The sequence below is a fragment of the Mauremys mutica genome, chromosome 4 (assembly GCF_020497125.1).
Source record: "Mauremys mutica isolate MM-2020 ecotype Southern chromosome 4, ASM2049712v1, whole genome shotgun sequence".
NCBI lineage: Eukaryota > Metazoa > Chordata > Testudines > Geoemydidae > Mauremys > Mauremys mutica.
The window spans coordinates 14,740,236-14,767,860 of record NC_059075.1 but is presented as its reverse complement, the minus strand read 5'-3'; the positions used below and the strand labels follow the sequence as shown (position 1 = coordinate 14,767,860).

The 27,625-nt window shown below is 45.2% G+C and overlaps 1 protein-coding gene across 5 annotated transcripts in view; it reads right to left on the bottom strand.

Annotated features, from left to right (window-relative positions):
• Positions 1 to 27,625, bottom strand: part of SYT16 (synaptotagmin 16) — a 155,148-nt gene that overhangs the window by 23,658 nt on the left and 103,865 nt on the right. For 3 of the 5 annotated variants that reach the window (XM_045016693.1, XM_045016690.1, XM_045016691.1), the window contains exons 3-4: positions 14,284 to 14,496; positions 3,708 to 3,964 (exon numbers count right to left, since the gene is read on the bottom strand). In XM_045016693.1, the coding sequence (XP_044872628.1) occupies positions 3,708 to 3,964; positions 14,284 to 14,496 (470 nt within the window). Of the gene's footprint in view, positions 1 to 3,707; positions 3,965 to 14,283; positions 14,497 to 27,625 lie in introns of those variants that run through there. The other 2 variants (XM_045016694.1, XM_045016692.1) reach the window with 2 other exon arrangements.

Sequence of the window (27,625 nt, the reverse complement as noted above, 5' to 3'; positions counted from 1 at the left end):
TAAATCAAGATTAGATATTTTTCAAAAAGATCTGCTCTAGGAATTATTTGGGGTTGTACCGGAGAACAGATTAGATGATCACAATGGTCCCTTCTTGCCTTGCAATCTTTGAATCAAATACTCTTTGGCTCATCTTCCACTGTGGGCGTCTCCCTCCAAAGTGCCTCGAATCTTCTCTTCACTTTGACCCCTCATATTTTCATGATGAGATCGCAAAACATACAAGCAACACGTGTGTAAAACAATTCTCAAATGACCCTTTCTTTCAGCTTCTTTAAAACATTTATTTGATTAAACAAGATGAAACACCCCACTGCTGCTCACTTCACCTGTTGATGGGGGTGCGCGAGTTTCTGTTTAAAGGTGCTTTTTATCTCAGTGATAGAATGTGTTTCATGTGATAAAGGCATTGCTATAACAATCCATTACTTGTATTTAAACCTGTGTATTCTCTGGACTAGGGCAAGATTTCCAGTTAATACCCAGAAGGTGAATCAAGGCCCATTGCTGGCAGTCTAAGGAGAAGGGCAACTCAAGCCTTTATCTTTTGTTTTTAAACTAAGATTTCTTTTCAACATGTGGATCTAATTACAGCATAGATTAGGAGCAGTAATAGTGATCCCCTTAAGAAGCACTAATGGGGTCTATTTATCAAACAAAGCCAACTTTTCAACTACCTTCCTTCAATCTACCTGACAAATATTTAGGCTCTTAAACGTATAAGTGCAAAATCCCACATTTACACTTTCACATAGGTTACGGTAGTTTGCAGTTACTTGACTGGTGCATGCAAATACAAGTTAGAGAGAGAGAGAGAGGAATGCAGTGAAAAACTGTCCCTCTCTGTCCACGCAGAATTCTTGCTAATGCTAGCCAAAGAAGAATGACACCCAATGAGCACATACAGACGGCTTGTTCCAGCACACCACAGAGACAGGATTTTGCACGCGTAAGTGCAATGCAGGACAAGTTGTTCCGGAGAACCTGATCATGTGAGTGACGCTGCGTGGCTGTCAAGCTGCTTCCACCGGGTTGCTGGAGTAAGGCTTAAGGAGCAAGCATGAGAAAGATTGCACTTAAGCCTACTTCTCCCCAAACATGTTCATTCCCATTTTTACCATGTGCATTTGCCATTCAGGAAGTGGGATCCCAATGGCTTTGTGGCTTGCTAACATTCAGTGTGGGGGACTACATTTAGTGTGTAACTTTACGTGCACCTAGTCATTGCCTCCACTTGTACTTGAGCTGGAAAGCAGCAGTTTTGTGGATGATGCACGGCCCTGTAGGATAAAGTATTCAAAGATGGCCTTTGTACTTCCGCCATCCCTGGCTGGCTGTGCCAATCTAACCTCTTGGCATAACTTAGAGCAGCCTTCAGGCTGCTCTAAATCATGCCAACTACCAGTCCCCTCACCAAATACTAATACAGGAGCCATTGAAGAATTGGATATCAGGATGTCTCAACCAACCTCTCTTAGTTTTGGCTGTGTCCCTCACACTGACCCTAAGGAGGTGGGAGAAGTGGCAGAAGCTACATCAACCCTCTGGCACCAGAAAATGTTTCTCCAGTGGTGTTACCCTTCCATGGCTGGCTAAACTACCTTCAGTGATGATTTGTGCTGGCGGTGGAGCACAAAGTCAACAGCCAGCTGGCACGTCCAAAGACCTCTCCGATGTCTGGAACCTGCTCATGTTCAAGTTTCCTATATGGCAGAGGTTGCTTGCAGAAGCTTACTCCTGCTCCTAATGAAGGCACTGGTAAAATTCCCATTAACTTTCGTGGGTTAAGGGTGGGCCATAAATATTCTGTAAATACGAGCAACTGGACTGAAATCCAAATGCTGTGTGGTGTTAAATATTTCCATATGAAATAAATGTTTTTCTTTCCCAGTAAGGTGTACTGATGTATTGGGATCAATACAGGAGGAAATGGGGAAAATTATAGGGCCTGATAGTCAGACTAGATAATCTGATGGTCCCTTCACTCCTTAAACTGTATGAATCTACACAGATTTAAGACAAATACCCCTCTCAGTATAGTGTGTCTTTTTAACAGATCATCAGTACAGGACAGAGTGTGTATATATGTAAAATACACATTCCTGCCAGAAAAATAAATAAATCTCACAAAGCAGGTAATTATGGGAGCAGCCTTGAAATGCCCTTTGAATATCCACTGCGGAAGCACAACATTACAGATTTTGTCTCCAAACAGAGGCCAGAACGTAGCACAGCAATGTTTGGGTATTTCTGGAATGTTAGAACATTTAGTTCACTCAAAAAAAAATAAATCTTCCATTAAGCCACATAATGAAGTCAGACGAGAAGCTACTCACAGCAAACAAATCAGGATCCAGGTGTATCTGAACTCTGTAATTCTCTATGCGCTGTTCATGTTGTTAATATACATGCACCTGGGGCAGAATGATAGGCACATTCAAAATATAAATGGAAAGAGGACCCTTGAGATTCCACAGCACTTGTGCACCATGGTGATGAGCATGGACTAGACAGAGAAATGGGCACAGGATACACAGCTAAACCTCATGGCTCACAGTAATGTAGAAAAAAGGGTCCAGACTGTTATTGCAGGAGGTTCTGGTGTATCAGGGCATAGATGCAGAGCTGATCTGTGCAGCATTCAAAGTGACTGCCTATTTTTGTGCCTCTATGTGAATGTCTACTTTGAAGAGGTCAAAAGCCCATGCACTGAGAAGCTGCTTTCACTCTCTTCAACTGGGTGGAAGCAGCTTGCTCACAGGAAGGGAATATTTTCTACCAAGCCCTGTTTTTCCTGGGGGCAAAGAGATTACCTTGTGCAGCTAAGGGATGTTCTTTTTTTTGACTCAGAGATGTGACCTTCTGTGCTTTTTTTTTTTTTTTAAATACTGGATGCTATTCAATACTCTTGCAGAAATTAATCAGCTGATCAATAATAATCCCCTGATTTTTTTTTAATAATAAAGGAACAACCCCTATTGAATCATATAGAAAGAGGAGTAGGGTACGTGGTGAGCTAACCCAATAAGGGCTCTCTTAGGAGCTGGAGTATTTGCTTTGAAATAAGGGCCAGATCCTTAGGTCTGGCCAAGACCTGCCTGGTGAATAGGCTGGGTGCAGGAGACGAAAGGGGGCTGTAAACCTCACCAGCCTGCTGTAGAAATGTGCTCTGTGTCTATGGAGGGCAGTGTGAGAAACAGCTAGCTAAGCTAGGGAAGCCCCCGGCTGTCCCTTTACGGCAACTTTCCAGGTGCTTCATGCTGCCTGAGCAATGGAAAGCAGCCAGAAGGGGAACCAAGGATCTGACTCAGTAATCACACACTGTATCCCTACAGACACACACCACATACACGGGCAGTAACAAATCCACTTACCTCCCTCAAAGCATGACAAGACATTGTTAGCTAATTCATAGTAACTTCTGTCAAGCGGGAAATGGTTGTGATATGATTAGTGTGTGAAATCAGACGAGAAAACAGCCTCTCTGAAGGAATACGAGTGAAGTCTATTCAAAATTCCAGCAGGCAAAGTATCAGGAAAAGGGAACACACACACCAACTTGAGTGCATGCATGCACTTAGGGATTACTATCCTGGGTTGTGCCAATTGATTTTTCACTTCATTTCTTCCCTTACATTTCGGACAAGAAGCCCAGACCTCTCGAGGGAACAGAAACACTGTGTGTAATACAGAATAATTCACCATACCTCAGGGCTCCAAGCGGATGAGCTGTCAGTTGCGTCATTTCCTTCAAATCCCTGGTTGCTGAATGCCGTCTCCATTTGCAAGCTCCCTTCTGTGGCTTGTTGGCTAAGGCTATGGGCACTGCTAGCCTCCATTCCAGGGCCTTTGGCTTGCATGGTACTCCTACTCTCAGAGGTAGTTCTTGAATCAACAGATATGTGGTCATCTTCATGATAGGACAGGTTGTCTTGGAAACTCAGTTGGCTTAGCCCATCCAGTTCTAACAATATTCAGCAAGAAAATTATTTCAGAGTGATTAAAATAATGTTATCCCTCCCCCGCCCACTACAGTAGGAGCCTGACAGGAACAAACAGCTCTGCTTACGAGACAGTGAGATCCCCGGCATTGAACCCACAAAAATCAACAACCTGCATAAATCAGCATTGCAAGGAATAAAAACGGCTGCTCTGCCTCTGCATTCTGAGTAGGGAATCAACCTGCCTCACATAAAGAGAGACATCGGTCACACAGGATGATCAGAGGGACGTTTGGGAATACGGTGCTCAGGATGCCTATGGTATGAAGGCATCACCAGTCAAGAGACAGATCAGGCATGAAATGGAAAAGCATAATGCACGGGCCTGATCCTGAGAGAAGGGTGTGGTGGAGGGAAACCATCACAGTTTCCTCTTCTCAGGTGGTGGGAAGCAGCACAGCAGTCAGCACAGCCCAATAGGAGGACAGTACCGACAGGGACAGGGGCATGGCTTGGGGTGGTTGATAGAATGCCTCCCCTCTCACTGCATCTCTCACCTGCAGAGGTTTGGTTAAAGCTGCTCTCCAACCAAATGGAAACTCTGAGGAAGGTGGTAACATTAACTAGACCAGTCTGAGCTTGGGTCAAACCCTCCCTGGGACACAGAGATGCTCATCGATGCAGGGAGATGCACATTACAACTCTCCTGCCTCCCCAGGACAGCTTTTATGCATCTGACCCAACATGTCTATCCCATGTGATAGAAGATGGAAATGTTACTCACCCTGACCAGTAACTGTAGTTCTTCGACATTTGTGTCCCTTTGGGTGCTCTACTTCAGGTGTGCATGTGCCTCTCAGGCCCTTGGCTGGAGATTTCTAGCAGTGTCCGTTTGGCCTGCATTTGCGCCCTATGCCTCAGCAAACATCAAGGCTATTTACAGGCATGCAGGAAAACTGACCTCAACTCGTTCTCTACCCAGGTGTCCCCAAGGGAACAACTGAAGCAGAGGGGAAGGAGGGTGGGTAGTGAAGCACCCAGTGGGACACTTCTCGAAGAAATCCAATTACTGCACCGGGTGAGTAATCGTTCCTTCTTTGAGTAGTGTCCCAATGGGTGCTTCACTTCAGGTGACTTCTGAGCAGTATCCCAGGAGGAGAAGGGAGCTTCAGAACAGAGTCCAGAACTGAAGATGGTGCTACAGACCCAAGTACCACATCGGATCTGATGGCGTGGAACAGGCAGTAATGCTTCAGAAACATACCAAAGCCCAAGTAGTGGCTCTATATAGCTCAGATACTGGAACATTCTTAAAAAATACAGTAGATGTTGCCTGTGATCTGGTTGACTTTGCTCTCTCCCCCTGAGAGGACTGAACACCAGCAAACTCATAACAGGCAGAGACACAACTGAGGGAAGAGATTCCATAGGTCCTTAATAAATCTAGACAATACCAGGTGACCAAATATGGAGAATCCCTTAACAGGGGAATGAAAGGTTGATATGGCAGCCAGGTGTACTTTGACCAAGCTGATGGCTAACCCAGATGTCTACCTGCTGGATCTGAAATCTAGGATGAGGGAAAAGGGAACCAATTCAGGCTGGAATTAGCGACAACTGAACCAATAGATGAATCTCTTCGATTTCTGCCGGTAAGCAATGCAGGTTGGTGTTTTCTACTGTTTAATAACACCTGTTGTAGAGCCAAGGTCCATCTGTTCTGAACCATGAGTGCGCCTAAGTTGGCTCCTCATCCTAACAGGGATGAGTCAGTTATTAGAGTCAATGATGGAGTTGCTACAGAAAGGGGTGTCCACACAGACATAGAGTTGCTTTACTTGCAAAGAGACTGTCACCTGCCTGTCTAAGGAGTCCTTCCTTGGAGAGTAGATTGTTCTGAGCCAACCCTTAAAGCAATGGAGGTGAAGGTTCGTGTGACAGCTTGTACTTTTGTGACCAATCACATGGCCCAAGAGTTGAAGACAGTTCCTTATTGTGTGGTCTAAGATGGGGTTTCTTAACCCCTGGGTTGGGACCCAAAATCGGGTTGCAGAATGTTTCAAAGGGTCGCATAGCTGCTCCTGTGGCATCTGTCCCACGGGGCTGGCTGGGCTCACCTCCCTAGTCCAGGCACTGCAACCTCTGGGGTCCCAGTGCCATTCAGGTTTAGCCCAGCCGTCATGACCACGTGAATGGCACTGCAACCCCATGAGCCAGGTCACAGTTCTACTCACACAAATTTGGTCCAGTCAGTGGAGCGGGGCCAAACCCGAGTGTCGCTGCAACCCTGGAGGGTGCAATGCCTGGAGCAGAGAGCCAAGCCCAGCCAGCCCCACAGCACAGGAGCTACCTCTGTGGGGTGAGTGCCAAGCAGGGCCCAACCCCCTGCCCCTCCTCTAAGGACCAGGATCTACTGAAATCACCCCAGGGCTTCCACTATTTACTGGGTCACGACAGGCCACAAACATTTACAAATGGGTCCTGAGCCCAAAAAGGTAGAGAACACTGGTCTAAGGGCTTTGCTGAATTGTCTCTACCAGGCCTGAAAAGGTCACAAATCTGTCTAAAGGGAGTTATGCTCCGGTTGTCAATGAGCCCCTATAAACTTTATCCTTTGTACTAGTACCTGCATGAATTTCTTTATCTTCAGCTGCTGGCCCAACTCCTGGAACAGAGCAAGGGCCATCTGGGTGGAAGATAAGGGCTGCTCCTTCAAGGCAGTGCTGAGTAGCCAGTCGCTGAGGTACAGGAAGAACAGGATCACTTTCTGCCAAAGGTAAGCTGCCACTACTGCTAGGACCTTCAAAAACATCCTTGGGGCTGAGGACAGGCTGAAGGGGAGCATTCTATGCTGGAAATGATCTTGGCCTATGGTGATTTGTAGATATTTCCTGTGAAATGGCTGTATAATTATATGGAAGTAGGTGTCTTGTAGGTCGAGGGCTGAAAACCAATATCCTTCCTGCATTAAAGGAATTATAGTTGCCATTAAGTTTTTATGAACTTGTTCAAACAATCTTAGATCCAAGATCAGCCTCTGACCTCCGTCCTCCTTTGGCACCAGGAAATATTTCGAGTAGAAATCCCAGCCCATGAGAGGAATGGACCAATTCCATTGCTCCTAGACAGAGGAGAGAGTCCATCTCTTGCCTCAGCAGAAGCTCACAAGAGGGGCCCTGAAGAGGAGTGGGAGGATTTGAACCCTCAACCAATCTATCAAAACTGCTGGTTAAAGGACGCCAGGATGGTCATGGAGGGCCGTTGGGCATTTCACTTCCTCTGAAAACTGTGTTTCTTTCTGGGGGTTCTGAGAGTCTATGGTACCCAGAGAACTGAGTAGGGCATGATCTCTTGGCAGTCTGTGACCTACTAAAACTTTTCTTGCTCATTGGTGTGTTAATGCCCAAGTAACATAGGGTAACCCTGGAATCCTTCAATGTGTGCGGAGTTGTTCGTGGTCTCTGAGAAAAAGCTTATGACCATCAAAGGGAGGTCCTCTACTGTGTTATGAACCTCTTTCGGAAACCCCAAAACTTGGTGCCATAATGCCCTGAGCATAACTGCCGCTGTAGAGATTAATCTGGCAGCAGTGTCTGCAGCATCTAGAGACACTTGGTGACCTGTTATGGCCAACGACTGACCCCTGCAACTATGGACAGCAGTTACTCTCTGTAGTCATGTGACAGCTGCTCAATAAAAGCCGTGAGCTTGTTGTAATTTGTAAAGTTGTATTTGGCCATCACCACCTGGTAGTTTATGATCTGGAACTGCAGACAAGTAAGACTGTTGTCCAAAGAGATCCAGCTGCTTTTGGTCCTCATCATAGGGGTTAGATCCCAAAAAGTGCTGCCTACCCCATTCATGCCCCTCATTCATCATGAGGGAGTTTGGTGGTGGATGGGAAAATAAAAAGTCAGAATCCTTAGGGGCACGTACAGTACTTGTTATCTGTCTTTTTGCATGCTGCTAGAATAGTGTCAGGTATTAGTCACTTAGCGGGGACCAGGAGAACCTCATTAATAGGTAGCACCACTCTGGCGGGTGTTGCCAACTGCAAGATATCCAGCAGCTTGTGTTACAGATCCTTGACCTCCTCCAGAGGGATCTGCAGAGTGTCTGCCACCATTCTCATGAGATCCTGAAACTGCCTAGAGTCGTCGGCCATGGAAAGTGGTGGAGGCATAACTGACTCATCCGGCGACGATGATGAAATGGGAGTCTCAGGGGTAACTTCTTCATCTGCTCTAGCCTCCTGCTCTTCTAACATCTCTTCCTGTCGTGGCAGATGGGGAGGGGAAGGATGTGAAACCCTTGGTCTCCCTGAAGGACGGTATCAGTGGTCTGTTAAATTGCTGCCAATAGGCAGCCCATGGGTCCCAATGTGGCCACGGCAGGGGTCCATAAAGAAGTGGGGGCAGCATGGAAAGCTGGTTCCATCATCTTTGGTGGCCTGCAAGGGCCTCCCTGTGTGAAGGCAGATTCCTGAAGCGGTATGTAGGAGAACCCTTCACTGAGATTGACGAGACCACTTGGGAGTCCTCATCGTCTTCTTCCACATCCTCCCATGGGGCAGCCATTGAGGATGCAGGAGAGTCCTGTGCCACAAGATGGCCGCTTGGAGACCAAGGTCTCAGTACCAAGAAACGTTCGGTATCCGTTAATGAGGACTCTGGTTCATCTGACCCTGAGAGGTACCTTGAGTATTGGAATTCCTGTGATACCGGAAAGGACCCTGGTACTGACACCTTAGTCGTCGTTGCTGTAGCTGAAGCCAACAGCATCAACAATCATGGGCATGCTACAGGCATTGTAGATGTCAGGCACCATTGCTTGCTTGGTACAGATGACACCATTTGCCCTGGCTGAGCTGCTTGCATCAGTATTGGTGGCTGGGTTAAGGCACATGATGGAACCAACGGCTGAGTGAAATGCTTCGCTGTTGATGACAGCAGTGAACTCAATGGTACCCTGTCCTCACCCTCCTAATTGGTGGAGGGTTCTGGTGCTCTATCTTCTTGTATTTGGAGCTCTGGGATGTCACAGGCCTGCTGGTACTGGAGGAAGAGCTCTTGGCCCCAACAGTACCCTCAGAGATTGAGGACCTCCACAAGGACTTGGTCTTTTCTTCAGCTGACTTCTTAGAGTAAGAGTCTATGGTCCCCTTTGTGGAAGTCTTCCCAGCAGGCTGCAAAGACTTCCCTTTCTTAGGGGAAGCGTGCCTCAAGGTTGACCCGGCGTGCTGGATCTGTCTGAAGACAGATGTATTGGGGGGAGAGGAGGTCTCCTGACCTGGCCCAGAGGGAAGTTGCAGGGAGCATTCCATGGCTAACAGTCTAAGCCTTATCTCCCTGTTCTTCTTCACCCTTGACTTACGGGCCAAACAGAAGGAACACTCCCCTAGGCAAAAGACATACTTGGAGTGCCCGTCGCTTACCGATATAGCCTTTGGGCAAGAGAGGCAGTGTTTGAAGCCTGGTGAGCCAGGCATTTCCCGCCCAGAGAAAACAAGTGTCCCAGAGAGAAGAGAGAGAGGAAACAATCCTCTCATCTAAAACTATATTAAACTATATTAAACACTAAACACAAACTTACAACCATAAACTACCTAACTGCAAGAAAAAACAGAAGGCTGAATATGCTCTAGGTGGACATGCTAGGTTTCCATCTCAGGCCAAGGTGGTAGAGAAAGAACTGAGGGTTGTTTACCCGTGCACCCCTATATAGCCTTGGTATCTGCCACAAGGTGGCATAAGGCTCATGTGCAGGCCGAACGGGCACTTCTAGCTAGAAATCTTCGATCACAGGCTCAAAAGGCACATGCACACCTGAAGTGGAACACCCATAGGGATACTATTCGAAGAAGAAGGTTAATTATTGAGGGTAAAATTATCTTCCTTTGTCCAAACTGTGAATTTCTTATCTCCAAAGTGAAGATCTCTACTCTTTATAAACAGCACTTGTTCCTCTCCCCACATAGAATCTGCACTGGCAACTGCACGAGTTCTGCAGGATACAGTGTGGAACGTGGAGGAAAATTCTCTCTTCATTTAGGCAGATTCCATTTATAGTTTAATCAGAATCATTTGTGGCTTAATCAGAAAAAACAGGTATCTTCTGATTTTATACTTGTGAAACTAAAGGCAGGCTTTGTTCCAGACATAAATAAGCGTTACAGTGGTATAACTCATTTTCCTTCCTTGGAATAAAATTAGTTACACTACCACAATGCTGGTAAAAGTGATGAAATCAGAATGAGGTTCACTGTATTTACATAACCAGTACGCCAAAGCCTTTTTTTTTTTTTAATCTTAGGGATTTGTTTTCTAGTTCCTTCCAAGAACTGCACCATTTGCGTGGAAAGCAACATGATTTTTACTGTTATATTTTTACTCACTTTCTTCTGCAAATAAAGAAACAGAAAATAAAAGCAAAAGCAAGAAGGCAGAACAAGCAAGAAAGAAAAGAAATGTCTGTATACAAATTTACTGAGACTGTACAAATATGGATTCTCCTTAAGGTGTTTAATTAGCAAGCCAGTGTCTTGGACACATTTTAAACAGGTGGTCATCCATCAAAGCATACACCACGCAGCAGACTTTCAGATAAAACATAACTGTAGTAATAAATTATCCCCAGGCAATTGTCTTGTGGGTTTTGACTCCTGCCACGATAATATCTAGATCATTAATAGAGGAATTTTGAAAGCCTTGAAAGACTATTCATAATTGGAATACTCCAGAAATATATTAATATAACAAACAACTTTTTCTAAGTGTTATGAAAGCAAATGTGGTATACAAGGTAAGTTTCAAGAGAAATAAAAGAAAAGTGTGATTCACCATTGACTGCTTTATGGAACAGTCTTGTTATTTCTTTAAATTTACGGTAGTCTTGTCAGTGATAACTGCTCGTGTATGTGTGAGGGCATACTTTGACACTGTAAGAAGTTTAGCAAACATATGTGTCAGATCAGAGGAAAACTTACGAAGAATGAACTCACTGTACCATGGACAATTATTTCTGGGGAGAAAAAAAAATCACGGACAAATGAAGAGGTATTGAAGGGATGGAGAAAGGAAGTACTGAGGTTCCAGTTCTCAAAAAAGCAAGTGGCCTGATCCTGGCCATTTTAACCACAAAAGTCTACTACTTTCATCACAACACAACTAATGGGCAAGAGAAACATTGGGGATCATCAGACAATGGAACCGATTACCAAGGGATGTGGGAAAATTCTCCATCACTTGGCATCTTTAAGACTGGATATCTTTCTAAAAGACATACTGTAATGTGACTACAAGTTGTTAGGCTGGATGGAGGCATCACTGGGTGAAATTCTGAGGCTTGTATCATGTAAGATGTCAGACTAGATGATACAACTGTCCCTTCTGGCCTTAAAATCTATTCATTTTTTAGAGTGATACAAGGATGAATTTAAATCAGCAGAAACTTTCAGCTGAATATCAGGGAAACCTTCTTATCAACAAGATGTATGAGAACGTGGAATAATCCCTCCAGGTTAATGATGGATGCTCCAGCATTTGAAACTGTGATGAATTGGGAATATAACTATACAATTTATGAATTCTGTGTGAGATTATGAACCCTGCATGTCTGTGTCAGGTTGCAAACTCCATTTTGAATGTGTGGCCTTTCATCTTCTCTGTGGTCTGTTTGCCTCCATGCTGAGCTGAAAATTCCAAAGGCTGGCAGCAAATGAAGGATAGCAGAAGGTAACTGACTCCTATGCTCCCAATTGTTGGATATCTACTCACTCTAGACACAAGACAGAGCCCTGCCCAGAAGAACTGGTTTAGCAAGGAGGAAGTCACCTTGGCAACAAAGTCACCTAACAGATTTGTGCTCATATGGTGAAGCTGGCAAGGCGGTCACCTCACATAGGGGCAGGGGAGGGGCTGAAAGTTTTAAAAGGGCAGAGGCTGATCTGCTCGGAGTCCATTTTCTTCAGTCCATGAGAGAGAGACCACTTACCACGTAACAGCCTGCATGAGACAGAGGACACACTGTCTGCCTGGACCCAGATAGTTCCCCCAGGACTCACAAGGAAAAGCGAGGGGCATTGCAGTTTCTGATGTTTATTGTTTTGAATGATCTGTCCTCTCCAGTGTCTTACGTGATTAAGTGTAAAAGAGCATAAAAGTGTTAGACTGGGCGAAGTGCGCACACACATGTGCGTTGCTAGCTTCACAGCTGCTGCGTGCCCCGGTAAGAGTTAAACTGCGAACCAGAAACTTCGCACCTTTGGGGTGGAGTGCTGGGAGAGGGTGGGGTTAAGTAACTGGGGCATCTTGGGGGGGGTCAGCCCTGCCCCTGGGGCCTACGGCAGGTGAGCTGAGTAGCCCCATTTCTGAGAAGGGGTAACTGACCGAGTCAGTGCCCAGGAAATGTGCCAGAAAGGCCAAGAGAGGAACCAGTGCTGCTGCCTGCTGAGGCTCCTGAAGCTTAACACACTGCAGAGGATCCAGCGCCTTGCGAATGATGAGAGTCAGATGCTAAGCTCTTATGAGGCTGCTGCTGTGTGGCTAGCTGGCCACTTCCCTGTCTTGTAAGTTACAGCACACTCTTTATAGCCCACAAGGGAGGAGGCATACCAGGAAGAAGGGAGTGTGGACAGAATACACCATGCACCAGCATTTTGGGACCACTGTAAACAGTTAGACAGCAGCTACTTTTGCTGCATGGCTGGACTGGAGGATCAGGACTTGGGTAAAGTGTAGCTAGAGAGATGGGAAAGATAAACCCCATATAACTATCTCCATCCTGCAGCATCGAAAGAGGAGATGAGAGAGAGAGAGAGAGAAGCGGAGCAAAAGGAATGACGGCAACAGAGTATTTAACAAAAGGCACTTTCCTGGGTTACTGAATGTCCCAACAGGAGATTGTGCAGTTCCTCAGCAGATTGTGTTAATACTTGTGATAGGGAACAAAGCATAACTCACTGGGAGGCTTCTGAGGATCTGATCCAAGGAAGCTGGGTGCAATATATTCTGTGCAGCTCAAGAGGGAGAGGGACAAAGGTGACTTTCCACCATTTCTACACTCCTCTCATCCTGGAGCCAGCCAGGGGCCAAGCTGGATACTGGCATACGCAATAGCAGCCTCAGGGCTTCTCTAATTTACATCTACCTCCCTTTGGCCTCAAGAGGCCATTTCACCAACTGGGAATTATAAGAATGTAGAGACTATGGCCACACTCCCTTCTCCATCAGGAGTTCAGGGGTTGGGTGGCATGCACCTGCAATGGTGACTTTATCCCAGCCATGGATTCCCCAGGCTGAGGGAATCCTCCTTCATGCAGTCAGGCTAGCAGTACACTTGACTGAGGGTCTGAAAATATCTAACACATAAATAAGGGGGTGTCATTTGGAATAAAGGGCCTGATCCTGCTACCATTAAAGTAGACAGCAGAACTCCCAGTAACTTTAGTGAAAGTGGGACTGAGCCCTAACTTTTTTTTAACACATAATAATTATTACAATAGTACTAATCCTAATAATTTCAGTTTATAAAGACAACAAAGGAAATAACTATAGTCTACATTATGATCCAACAGCAGTTCTACAGAGGGGCCTAAATTGAAATGAGCATAATAATTAACAGGGAACTAAATATTTCAGAATCACAATTGTTTTGTGCAACTAAAACCACACCGGCAGTTTCCTGAAATTTTCCCAGGAAAGGTTCTCCCAGACATGTCCTGAATTATAGAAGTCATTGTGCTGATCAAGTTCGCGCTTGGGTAAATGTTCTAAAACCATGCATGTTTGTTTGGAATATACAAAAGCCACTTACAATAATAGACAATGATTGGTCAAAAAAAAAATTCCCTTTGGTACTATAAATTTTTGCCTTCTGTCATTGCCTGACATGTAGTGTATGCACTGGTGAATGATGCTACATAATTCATTTGCTATTTACCTGGTATTTGCAAAGCTGCTAGAAAAGAAACATGCAATTTCTCTTCAAAGTCTTGCTAAAACACACCGTATTGATAAGAAATGCAGTTCAACAGATTTCATTAGGCCAAGTCCTGCAGTCCTTACTCAGACAAAACTCCCACTGAAATCCATGGGAATTTTGTCTAATGATTAAGGAGCCTAATCTAAAATCCATGTAAAGTTAATGGAAAGCTTCCCATTGACTTCAGTAGGATTTGGATACAGCTCTAAATCGGTACTTTAGGAATAAGCTCCAGATGGATTTTAGCCTGAGCAGATCAGAACCAAGGCTGCCTCTTCCCCAAAATAAAAGGACTCTCTCCATGTTAGGTGGCTGTGGATTCAAAGCAAGTGTTTTAATGCTCATTTGAGACAGACAATACCTTCGCATTCAGATGCCTCGGTACTGTACTCCTCATGGTTGGACAGCAAGTGGTTGAATTTAGGTTTACGTTCTGAACCTGCCTGTGTTGCCTTTTCAGACACCCCCGATCGAAAACTCTGCGAGCGCGACACAGAGATCGCAAACTGTTTAATCACCTCGTCGTCGCTATCTGAAGATGTGGTTAGCTCTTCATCCTCCCCATAACTGTTCACTGAGAGAAAAACACAACACAGGCTTTTGACAATTTCACAGGACTTGACACAGAAGAAGGAAAACATGGGACATTTTCAATTCAGATATTTACTTTGGGGGGAAGGAAAAGGAGAGCAATAAGACATATAACTACCGGGGGGGAGCGGATGAGGAGGGCACGTTCCCTCAGAAATCTTTCGGAAATCTTTCTGGTGCCATGCTGTGTCTCCAGGAATCGCACATTGTCACTCCTAGCTTCCCATCCTGCAGATCCCCCAACTTTTTTAAAATGTGATTGTTCCTCATAGACTTTAAGGTCAGAAGGGACCATTATGATCATCTAGTCTGACCTCCAGCACAATGCAGGCCACAGAATCTCACCCACCCACTCCTGTAACAAACCCCTAACCTATGTCTGAGTTATTGAAGTCCTCAAATTGTGGTTTGAAGACCTCAAGCTGCAGAGAATCCTCCAGCAAGTGACCCGTGCCCCATGCTGTAAAGGAAGGCGAAAAACTTCCAGGGCCTCTGCCCTGGAGGAAAATTCCTTCCCGACCCCAAATATGGCAATCAGTTAAACCCTGAGCATGTGGGCAAGACTCACCAGCCAGCAGCCAGGAAAGAATTCTCTATAGTAACTCAGATCCCACCCAATCTAACATCCCATCACAGACCACTGGGCATACTTACCTGCTGATAATCAAAGATCAATTGCTAAATTAATTGCCAAAGTTAGGCTAGCCCATCATACCATCCCCTCCATAAACTTATCAAGCTTAGTCTTAAAGCCAGATATGTCTTTTGTCCCCACTACTCCCCTTGGAAGGCTGTTCCAGAACTTCACTCCTCTAATGGTTAGAAACCTTCATCTAATTTCAAGTCTAAACTTCCTAGTGTCCAGTTTATATCCTCCCACACCCAAAACCAAAAAAAGGAAAACCATTAGCACAGGGGTAGGCAACCTATGGCATGGGTGCCGAAGGCGGCATGCGAGCTGATTTTCAGTGGCACTCACACTGCCTGGATCCCGGCCACCAGTCCAGGGGGCTCTGCATTTTAATTTAATTTTGAATGAAGCTTCTTAAACATTCTGAAACCTTATTTACTTTACATACAACCATAGTTTAGTTATATATTATTGACTTATAGAAAGAGACCTTCTAAAAACGTTAAAATGTATTACTGGCACGCGAAAGCTTAAATTAGAGTGAATAAATGAAGACTCGGCACACCACTTCTGAAAGACTGCCGACCCCTGCATTAGCATGTGTGGAGCCAAAGAAGTAAACACGGGGCTCTAAAACCTTCTCAGCATTCCAATAATACCTCCACAGCCATCTGAAACAAATACTACCCAGTGCAGAAGAAAGAAAACAGAGGGTTAATCTACTCTTGGGTTACACCACGAACACGAAATTACAGGATCTAGCTAATAGGCAGCACCAATTCTGCATGTCAGAGTCAGCAGAGGAACCTTTTGAGAACAATGTAAATTCTAACCTTTAAAGATGAAGATACACATCTGAACATTTTGCTGCAGCTACCCTTCCCCCTCCTACTGACAATGCTGGCTTTGACTATGGGATCACTGTGTTCTCATTAGTGTTTGAATATCCTTTGTGGGAGGTGGGGGTAGGGGGAGAGAGGGGGAAAAGGATCCTGGCCTGCTTTTTCAAATGAAAATGGAGATGAAAGTACAATGCCACATTGCAGGTTCCCCAGCCATCTGTATCAGGGGAAACAGCATAGGAGGAAGTTTTCATTTGTGAATTTGTGGGGCAAAGTTGTGGGTGTAATGGACAGCTGGAGAGTGTGTGTGTGTTTGTGTGTGCATGTGAACACACCAGCTGTCAAGTGTGTTACTATTTTGTTACTTACTCTTGAGGATAAAGAACACAACAGTGGCTGCCAAGACTTGTTTCAATAATCCCCAGTGCATATCCAAGCCGCCGAACAAACGAACAATGCACGCAAGTGCAAAAAGGTGGGACCATTTTTCCATGCCAATGGCTGATATTTTAGGGGAAATATAGCTTCATCTATATCCCACTCATACACAGCTACGATTAGGGAAATAGAACCCTGCTTCCACACATCCAGACTCCATTAAGTGTGTCCAATACTAATCCAGTTAGAACTACCTCCACTGCTTCTCAGACCTACCTCCTTTCATGACAGTTGCCATAGGCCTGCCGTCTATCCCTAGGGCAGAACTCATGGGGACCAGGACAAGGGAGCTCTCAGTGGCTGTGAAATTTGCTTCCACCAGGAATCTATCAGAAACTGAATCTTATTATGTTGAGGTTTTGTTATCAGATTTGCCTCTGTTGCCTGGCTTTGAGTAATATTGCCAATAAGATCAGTATTGCTCTCAGAAACTGGTCTCCTGGTAGGTAAGTGGTATTTGCCTGTGCCTCCAGGGAAGTCTCACTACTGTGGGGAGAAATAAATGTCCCCTACTTTGAGAAAATACACTATTTTAATTGTGTAATAGTTGTTTTGCAAATGGCCCTCAGTTACCAATGCTGTATCAATGAGCCCTCCTGAATTTTAATAAATTAAAAGGGCTGTCTTATTTTTTTTTTTTACAGAATTGGGCAGGGACAGGACATCTAACTGTTGAGGTCAACTCAAGCTTTATAAATCTTTCACAATATCATGTACTGTGTTAAATAAGTACCTCTATTATTTCCAGTTTTTACAATTGGGTGAATGCAAGTAGTTACGGTTTTTTTCCCCAAAAGTCAAGTACTCTCAGTTTCTGTTGCACAGAATGCTTTTGCCTTAATTACTTTTGGTTTCAGTTTAGCTAGCAGGTGCAGAGAAAACATTTGCTTCATTCAGACTTGTGCATTTAAAGCTGAGAAACTAACTGGGAGATGAAAAAGCAAGAAAGTGTTTTCATCAGTATTTTCATTAATGACTTGGAAAATGGAGTCAAGAATATGCTTATAAAATTTGCAGATGACACCAAACTAGGAGGATTTACAAGCGCTTTGCAGGACAGGATTAGAATTCAAAACGACCTTGACAATTAGGGAATTGGTCTGAAACAGGGCCGCCCAGAGGGGGGGGCAAAAGGGGCAATTTGCCCCGGGCCCCGGGCTCCGCAGGGGCCCCCAAGAGAAGAGCGGAGGCTCCCGCCTCCGCCCCTCTCCTGGAGCCTCAGCGTCTCCGGCGGGGCCCCTGAGCCCCGCCCCGCTCAGAGACGCGTGGTGAGGGGGCGGGGCTGGGAGCTCCAACGGGGCCTGAGCCCCGCCCCGCTCAGAGCGGCGTGGGGAGGGGGCGGGGCAGCTGCCTCCACTCGGCGTGGAGCTCACAGCCCCGCCCCCTCACCACGCGGCTCTGAGCAAGACGGAGCTCAGGCCCCGCCGGAGACACGCTCGGTAAGAGGCCGGGGGCGGGACCCACCGGGGGCGGGGAGCGGGACCCGCCGGGGCCGGGGGGGAAGCAGGACCCGCCGCCGCCGCCGAAGCGCAGCCCGGTCTTCGGCGGCGGGGGGCCTCTTCTGTTCCGGGACCCGCCGCCTAAGGGCCCGGAAGGCCCGCGGCGGGGACCCCCCCCCTCCACCGAATTACCGCCGAAGACCGGGCTGCGCTTCGGCGGCGGTCCCGCTTCGGCGGTAATTCGGCGGCGGGGGGTCCCGCCGCGGGTCGTCGGGGCACTTTGGCGGCGGGTCCCGGAACGGAAGGGCCCCCCGCCGCCGAAGACCCCGGGCCCCCGGAATCCTCTGGGCGGCCCTGGTCTGAAATCAACAAAAATTCAATAAAGACAAGTGTAAAGTACTACACTTAGAAAAGAACTGGCAAGGTGCTACCACCACTGAAAAGAATATGGGGGTTATAGTGGATCGCAAACTGAATGCGAGTCAACAGTATAAGTCTCTATGTAGACCGTGCTGCAGCACTTGTTATGATGTGGGGTGCTGTTTCTTAGCTGCATTTTAAAAAATATATGCTAATTAAATGCTAGAACTAGAGGATCAAGAGCAAATGCTTGATATGACTTCTGCTGCTGAATCTTTGTCCTGGAAGGAGACAGCTCCACAGGTTGTCACGCTAAAATCTTTATATTAATACAACCAAGTTTACTCATGGAAAAGAAAAAACTCAACATTCAGATTTACAAATGCTCTGATTAGAAAGGGGGGAAGGCATTTTCAGAATCACCATGGAAACTTAAATAAAGGGCCTGTGATTACGATCCAAACTCGTGAAAGATGATGAATGCATCTTGTGATTTGCAGATGTTGCGCAGTACATTCATTTTAACTCATTTACTCATACACACAGCCTATTTTACAAATCAAACCTCTGATCATTTCTAAAGAGGAGTTGGCAGTACATTTCAAATTACCACAGACACTTTTTGCAAGGAATTTCAAATACTTGCTCAATATGATATCTAGGTTACAGACATTCAAATACTACACAGCTAAAAACACCCAAGAGAAATGGTCCAAGACTTCTTTATAGTTACCAAGTATAAAGAATTAAATATTTTTTATTCAAAGACTATAAAGAAAAGAATGTATTTCACATATCTGATAAAATATATTGTGAATGGTATAAAATATATGTATTTTGCATACTGTCCTCCACTTGCATGTTATTAAATGATGGTTGTTTAAGCTGTGAGATCAAGCACTTAGAACATAGGTAATGCCAAATTTATCCTTCCCAGGTAACCTTAATTCTTTCTTGTGTGTACCCATTCTGTGCTTTGAGGGATTGATCCTGCTCCACTGAAGTCAATGGGAGTTTCATTATTGACTTCAATGGGAGCAGGATGATGCTCTGAACAGGGGCAGCTCTAGGAATTTGGCCGCCCCAAGCACGGCGGCACGCCGCGGGGGGCACACTGGCGGTCGCCGGTCCCGCGGCTCCGGGGGACCTCTTGCAGACGTGCCTGCGGGAGGTCCACCGGAGCCACGGGAGCAGCGGACTCTCCGCAGTCATGCCTGTGGGAGGTCCACTGGTCCCGCGGCTCCGGGGGACCTCTTGCAGACGTGCCTGCGGAAGGTCCGTCGGAGCCGCCTGCCGCCCTCCCGGCAAAATGCCACCCCAAGCGCGCGCTTGGCGCGCACGGGTCTGGAGCCGGCCCTGGCTCTGAATGAACAAGGGGTCCAGTGGCAAAAACAGTACGCAACCAAGAAATTAAAGATTGTGTTGTAATGTATATGCATAATGCATATGTCTGGCAGATCACAAATGTTCTTAGTACAGTGTCTGCTGCAGCAGTGGTGGAGACATGGGTCGGACCGTAGAATGTTCATGCTCAATTATTATTTTACTGTATTGCCACAATTCCCCAATGGAACACTAGTGACAGAAGAGAAACGGTGATTTTCAATAGTTTATAACTCAGCAAAATCTGAACTGAATTCCATAGGACAATAGGGCGATAGTTCAAGGGTCTTACCCCTGCCAAATTTCAAAGTCTGGCTGCAAACAATGGAGGTGTTATAGTTTGTCAAAACAAAGGTTGAAGGAATCTTTTCTAATGGAAACGTAAGGTAACCTAAACACAGATGTCACTACCAGATCCCTCTATAATTATAGGCTTGATCTTCAAAGGGCCTCAACTTTGTCTACACTTGCACTTTTGTCGTTAAAACTTTTGTCGCTCAGGGGTGTGAAAAAACACGCCCCTGAATGACAAAAATTAACAACGAAAAGCACTGGTGTGGACAGCGCTTCGTCGGTGGGAGCCACGCGACGAAGCCACCACCCCTCGTTGGAGGTGATTTTATTTTGTCGCCAGGGAAGCCTCAGACTCTCTTTTTACACCTTCAACCAACTGCTAGTACAACTAATTGGGAGTGCACATGAGGGAATGCAGACATTTGACTACCTGACCTATAGCCACAATCAGGCAGTTAAGTGTCCATGTGCCTTCGTTTGTGCTAACAATTACTTGTGGACCCAAAATGATTGTCAAAAAGGAGACCTGGTTTAAAAAAAGTCAGGCCTAAAATGTATTTCAAATACATAGAAACTGGGCCTCTTTGTAATATATTAAAGCTGTACCGTTTCAGGATGGTGGTTCTTGTGAATTTAAATACTGTGAAGAGTGCCTGATTCAGGTAATGCACCTGCAGTGGCAATAGAAGCTTCCATCCCTACCAATGTAACTCAGCCCTTAGAAAGACTTGGACAGATCCAAGCCCATTCGTTTTGTATGCTCTCTAGTGAGCCTGTCAACAAGAGTGCAAATTAGTGCCAACTGTTCAGTCATGCTACACACACCCAATAGGTGAGTGACTGTAACATCTTATTGCTGCACTCGGCCCACTACCTTGACTGAGTAGAGCTAAGCAAATAACTGATTTTCTGGGTTAGTGGCCAAACTGAAAAATCCTAAACAAAACAAAACAAAAGAAGAGGTTCATTCTGAACCAAACTGATTTTTTTTCTTGCCAAAACAACCAAATAAATTTTGTTCAGTTTGAACAAAACATTTTCAAAATGAAACGGTTCATTTTGAAACAAAATGTTGAAGTGGTTCATTTAAAAAAAATTCACTGTTTTAGAATACCAGGGTCGGAAGGGACATCAGGAGTGTTGGTGTCATTAGGCATAAATCTAGGTAACTCGGGAGGATGGCTTTGGGCCTATGTGACCCAAAGTACCTTTATGTAAAGTGCTTTTGTTAGCCTTACTAAACTTTTGTAACCTTTTGTGTTATGTGCTAATTACTGGCAGTGGCAAGGTTGCTTGATACTAGATGTAGCCAATACTAAATAAGATAGGCGGAAAGCAGGTGCTGTAATTAAAGTTATATGCATGAGAACGTAGCCCCCACGGTGGGAAAGTACAGATAACTGATCACAGAAGAGTTGCTAACGAGCTAAGGTGGTTTTTTGCCAAGTATGACTTAACTGCTTCATGTGATTGCTATTGCAAAGTGTATTTGCTGCATGGGAATGAAAGGTGGGGGGAGAGGAGGAGTGTGGGGGTGATGGGAATGCTTAGCTGAAGTTATGTATAAAGAGAGGAAAACCGCTTGTATCGGTGTGCAGGATTTGAGATTGCTAGTTCTCCCTTGCACCTTATCTGGGCTCAAATAAACCTGGTTTTTGCTTCTCCACCTTGGTGTGTTTATTGGCGAAGCACACCGGGCAACGAACCACTGTTGCTGTCGCCTCGGGCCTCTGTGCCGGCAACAGTTTTGGCGTCCCTGGGTGGGCTCGAGGCAAAATTGTGCCTTGCCCGGACTCCTCCAATGGCCGGTGGACGATGGTCACAGCGCGCACCGGTGCCTTTACCGGGGGCCTCGGCAGAGACACGTCAGGCTGACCTTGGAGGACACAACGGTGCAACGCGCTCAGATAGTGGAGAAGCAGCTACGGGCGACGGTGAGGAACCGGTCCTGTGGATAAGGTAGGAACAGTCCAGTGCTGTTAACCTTTTGTTTGCCTGTTAAGACCTGGGGACGCCCAGTGTCTTCCCATAGGTATGGGGCAGGAACAGAGTACAGGCAGGGTATGGTGTACACCCTTAGAATGCATTCTGATGAATTGGAGAGTGTTTGAATCAGATCCATTGACTAAAAGCAAACTGAAAAGGTTTTGTACAGTAGACTGGCCTCAGTATCAGCTAGAGAGCCAGGAAAGGTGGCCACCGGAAGGATCACTTAATTACAACACGATCCTTCAATTACTCCTGTTTTGTCAGCGAACAGGTAGCTTCTGAAGCTGTTTGTATGTAGAGCTCTTGTAAAAATCCCTCATCATATGCCCCAGAGCTGCACTGGGAGGAGAACTGTCCGTGGGAACGTCTGTCTCTGCTGGGCTCATGTCATTTGAACTTATTGACTGTGCAGCAAGATAAAATGCATCGTGGTAATAGGAAATAATGGTCTTGGTGTGTGTGTGTGTATACCAGTGTGAGTGTCTCTCCTGTGTAAGTGCCCTGTAGGGAGAAATCCTTAGTTTATGTGCCGCTAGCGGGGACAGGGCACCCTCTGTGTGTGTGTGTAAGTGAAAAATGGGGGAGGGACAGTCTAAACATTTTACCTCACCCCCTAAGGGTACCCCAGCATAGTACATGTACGTACATTATGGTCCTGAAACCTGCAGGTATTTAGAGAATTGGAATTTTTATATCTAAACAATGTCCATTAGAAGGTATCTTCAATCTAAATAAGATCATACATCTCAGAGGAGCTTTTAATCACAAAGAAAAGCCTCTGACACAGTGTGAGCAATTTGTCTAGGAACGGGTTAATTTGAAACTCGGCTAACCCCAGAGATAAGGAGAAAGCTGCTCTGCATACATGGTCAAGAATCAGTACAGACTATGTTAAGTACAAAAATAAAAAAAAAAGAAAAAACTGCTTTCAGCCCCAGCTGGTTGTGGAAAAATAGAGACAGAGGCAAACCAAAGGCAATACAAGTTACAGAACTGAGATTGCATTTGCAAAGCTTAACGGTTCAGTGAGATCCAACAGTTTTTGCAACTCCGAAGCCGGACAGGCAGCTGACCTGAACTGGAATCTCTGAAAGAGATGCCGCAGGAAAGTCCAGGGTGTAAAAGAACAGCCCTCCCAAGAGCGGAAGCATGTTGGAAATTCTGGAAAAAGCTGTATACAGAATAATCTTCCGTCTACCTATTCCCTTCTCTGAATGTTATATACAGACATGAACAGTCTGGACATGTGTGAGTATTAAAGTGGCTTAAGGCTTGGGACATTCATGTTCTTCCTGAGTGATGTGGAAGTGTTCCCAACACTCTCCATTGTTGTTTTATTATTTTTAATGAAGCTTTAAAATTTGGTTATATGGTGTGCTTTCTCTATCCACCCCCCCCCCCCACCGTCCTGCAGTGTCAGTTTGATCACCTGACATGAGGAATTGATTGGTAACAGAAATTTGTCACAGTTTGGTGAGCAATAGAGAATGGGGGAGCCCTGCAGAATTTACACCATCTATCTGTTTTGCCCTTGTTATTTTATGTTTGCTTTGTTTGGTATTGTTGGTGTTATATGTTGAGGATTGTATGATTAAAGGTGTGCCCACTCTCAGCCGCAGTAAGTCTGAGAACTGGAGGGGGGTTTAGCATTCCTCTCTCGACCCTGGTTGACCGGGAAGGGTGGCAGGTGAATCTACCCCCAGTTGTAGCAGGACTGGGCAATAAAGTGGTTGGAAAAAAGGAAGGACCCGGGTAGTCTTGTAAGTAAAAATGTTTTAGGGAAAAGACCAGAAGGGTGGGGGCAAGTTGAAAAGCCCAGCCTCCTAGCTAAACTGGTTGTGGAATAAGTTGGTACCCATGGAAGCGACGGTTCAGCGAGAAAAGCAGGATCGGGCCCAGGCGGGCAGGCAACAGACAGAGACATTGAAAAACAGGTTGGAACAAGTAAGTGATTTAAGGCAAAGTGCAAAGTTAACTCTATAGTTGCTAAAGGGAACAGCAGTTGAACTTTGTAAGAACACATACAAGAAAATATGGGGTAATTCCCCTGTGTTGTCTGAAATCAATAAAGGTATTTGTGTATTTTAAGTAATAATTGACTGCCCAGAAGGGGCAGACCTCTGTTTTTGTCTTTCAGATAATCAAAGAAAATTAATGCCAGCTGAACAGCATTCAATATACCATGCATTTACTAATGGAGTAAAGAATTAAGTTTTGTGTTCTATGTTCTGTCTTGTGGTGTTTGTCTTGTGGCCAGAATTGTTGTGTTTAATATTTTCATGGGATGGTCTGGTTTAAAATCAAGTGAAAGGGTTGGATTGAAATGCAGATACTTGTTTTGTTCAACTTAGAATACAAAGTGTTTGGATACATCAGGAAAAATGTGATATACTAAAGTCTAGTACATTTCCTTAAGAGAAAGAAAAACTTTATTGGCCAAATCTGTTAATTGAAAGTTTTTAAATTGATTGTTTAATTGAAGTTATTAAAATTTGCATATTAACAGTCTTTGGAAGCAAGGACATGAAGAGTTAACCCACTCCCCATTGTGCATGGGATCCTTCTGGCTACCTCAGACTTCTAGCCAGCGGGCTGGGGATGGTGGAAAGCTATTGGACTAGAGGTTATATTAAGTGAACTTCTCAAAGTGGGTGTGCTTGTCCTGGCTTGTTGTTGTTCTAAAGCTCTGTAATAAGGTTAATTTAGTAAAAGGGTATATGTGGCATACATTAAATAATAAGTGTATGTGTTCATTGTTAACAAAAGGTGTATAAATGAAAAGTAAAAGTTTCCTTTGTAGGTTAAAAGAAGCCAAAAAGGGGGGCTTGAATATACCCAAGCAGCTGTAAAATCTGCAAAGACACTAATGCAATGTGTTAGGTTTCTTTTCTCACAGGTAAAGAAGCACTATCCGAAGACCCTAGCAGCCCCACTACTCCTTGGAACCAGAAGACAGGATCAATGTAAAGGCCCACCAGCGAAAGACTGCTTTGGCTCCATGCTGGAACGGCCCTTGTTAAGTCCTGCTGACTACCAACACCGCTGTGATGTGCCAAAGACTGACTGCCTGGACCCATGATTCTTACTGCAAAAAGACCCCTCCACCTCAGAAGAATTTTCCTACTGATGATTAGCCTATTCCTTTTTCTAGTTCTATTGTGCTTCTGGACAGCAGGGAAAAAGGACAAGGTGACGTGCTGGTTAAACCTCTCCCTTGTCCACGGACAAATTTACTGTGCCTTTGAATTTTTCTAAAAGAAGCAAAACCATTACAGGGTGATGTACTCGTAATCCCTCCCTTGTAAAATGCTGAACTACAACTGTTTCGGGAAAGGAGAAGAAACACTCATTTCACTGACATTGCCAAAGTCCAGGAATTCCTGACCAGAAAGGACATTGAGAACTGACCCTGGTGAAGAAACAAAGAATTACACACTGGCAGGAAGAAACTTGTGGGACCCATGTTTGGGAATGTGGTATTAATTGGATTTTGGGGTTTATTCTACAGGCTGCGCCCTGTGTTTTGGATAAATCCTTCAGTATGTATTGCCCTCCCTAATTGGATTTTAAATGACATTGCCTTTATTCAGTTTTCAGATCACTTTTACATACCCAGATTGCTCACAAGGGGCTGCCATTAGATTAGCACAACAAAGAGCCTGGGTTATTTCCTCTGGAAAAAGAAGAAATTGGGCAGATCCCTGTGGGCTGGGGGTAACAGTGTAACAGCCATTTGGAATATTCTTAAAGGCCAAGAACATGATAAGAAATTGGGCCAACCAGAAAGGGCCACTAGCCTTATTTCTGAAGTTCAGCTAACCCAAGTATAGGCTGGAGTTGGTGAGTTACATGTCATTTCCACCCTTAGTTCTATAACCCAGAAGTTACTGACAGAGATGGTATTGAATATCACTGAGGCTGGGAAGGTATTGCAGTGGGATCTAGTATGTTTAGAAATTCAGGATTTCCTGAATGACCAGCTGATGGCCATTCAGAGTGATCTTGAGCACCAGACTTGACCCACTGCCCTTACAGACATATCAGGAGTACCATCTGATCTGTGGTCATGAAGACATACTTGGACACTTTCTGGGTGGAAGTGTGTACATTTACAGTGCTCCTTCCAAGCATTTGGACCGGTTAGGGTGGGTGTGGGCTCCCACATACCGAATCCTGCTGGGTCCATGAGGAGCATGCATATGGGACTGAATTATTCACCGAGACATCTGGGAAATTAAACCACTTGGTATACCTACCTGATTTATAGTCAGTGCCCCAATCCCTTAGTTGTTAAATGAACATTCCACTCTTTTGTCCATGCGTTCATTCTTGGGTTGGGGTGACTAAGCTCAAAAGAGCAGTTGTACATATTTCTGCAAAGCTTCATTGTTTTTTGTCTTTAAAGTTTGAGAAAACTCAGCCAAAAGTTTGTTGAGTATTCTCAAAGGGGGGAGTTGTTGGTGTCACTAGGCATAAATCTAGGTAACTCGGGAGGATGGCTTTGGGCCTATGTGACCCAAAGTACCTTTATGTAAAGTGCTTTTGCTAGCCTTACTAAACTTTTGTAACCTTTTGTGTTATGTGCTAATTACTGGCAGTGGCAAGGTTGCTTGATACTAGATGTAGCCAATACTAAATAAGATAGGCGGAAAGCAGGTGCTGTAATTAAAGTTATATGCATGAGAACGTAGCCCCCACGGTGGGAAAGTACAGATAACTGATCACAGAAGAGTTGCTAATGAGCTACGGTGGTTTTTTGCCAAGTATGACTTAACTGCTTCATGTGATTGCTATTGCAAAGTGTATTTGCTGCATGGGAATGAAAGGTGGGGGGAGAGGAGGAGTGTGGGGGTGATGGGAATGCTTAGCTGAAGTTATGTATAAAGAGAGGAAAACCGCTTGTATCGGTGTGCAGGATTTGAGATTGCTAGTTCTCCCTTGCACCTTATCTGGGCTCAAATAAACCTGGTTTTTGCTTCTCCACCTTGGTGTGTTTATTGGCGAAGTACACCGGGCAACGAACCACTGTTGCTGTCGCCTCGGGCCTCTGTGCCGGCAACAGGAGGTTATCTAGTCCAATCCGCTGCTCTAAGCAGGACCAATCCCCAGAGAGATTTTTGCCCCAGATCCCTAAAGGTCCCCCTCAAGGATTGAACTCACAACCCTGGGTTTAAGCAGGCCAATGCTCAAAACCACTGAGCTATCCAGAAACATTTTCCTCGTTTTTATTTAGCTGAAATTATTCCTAGAATTTGATCCAAATTCACAAATAGTTTCAGTGGCCCCCAAAACTGTATTTTTTGGTGAATTTACTATATACTGAACATTTTTTTGCCAGCTCTAGTCATGAGTCGGGCTTCTTCCAGTCAGGGACCTTGTACAAGCTATATGAAACTGGGCCACTTTAACTGTATCCTTCTTTCAATTCCCACATCTGGATGTAAATTATAAAAAAAAAAAGGGACTCAGATCCAGACATGCCAAACCTGTGGGGAAAAAAAACGCAGAAATTGGACTTGTTTTTGGCTTAATTGGCTTGCGAGTTGGTTGTTGGCTAGTTTTTGGCTTGTAGCTTGTTGCTTCTCTTTTTTGATCGGCTCCCGGCAAGCAGGGGTAAGGGGGGGTAGAGAGTCGGGGTGCACAGCGGGCTCACCACAGTCCCAGACTGCACGCCAGGTGGGGTTAGTCACATAGAGCGTTGGGGTTCTTAGAGACTGGGTTGTTTTGGCCTTGTTT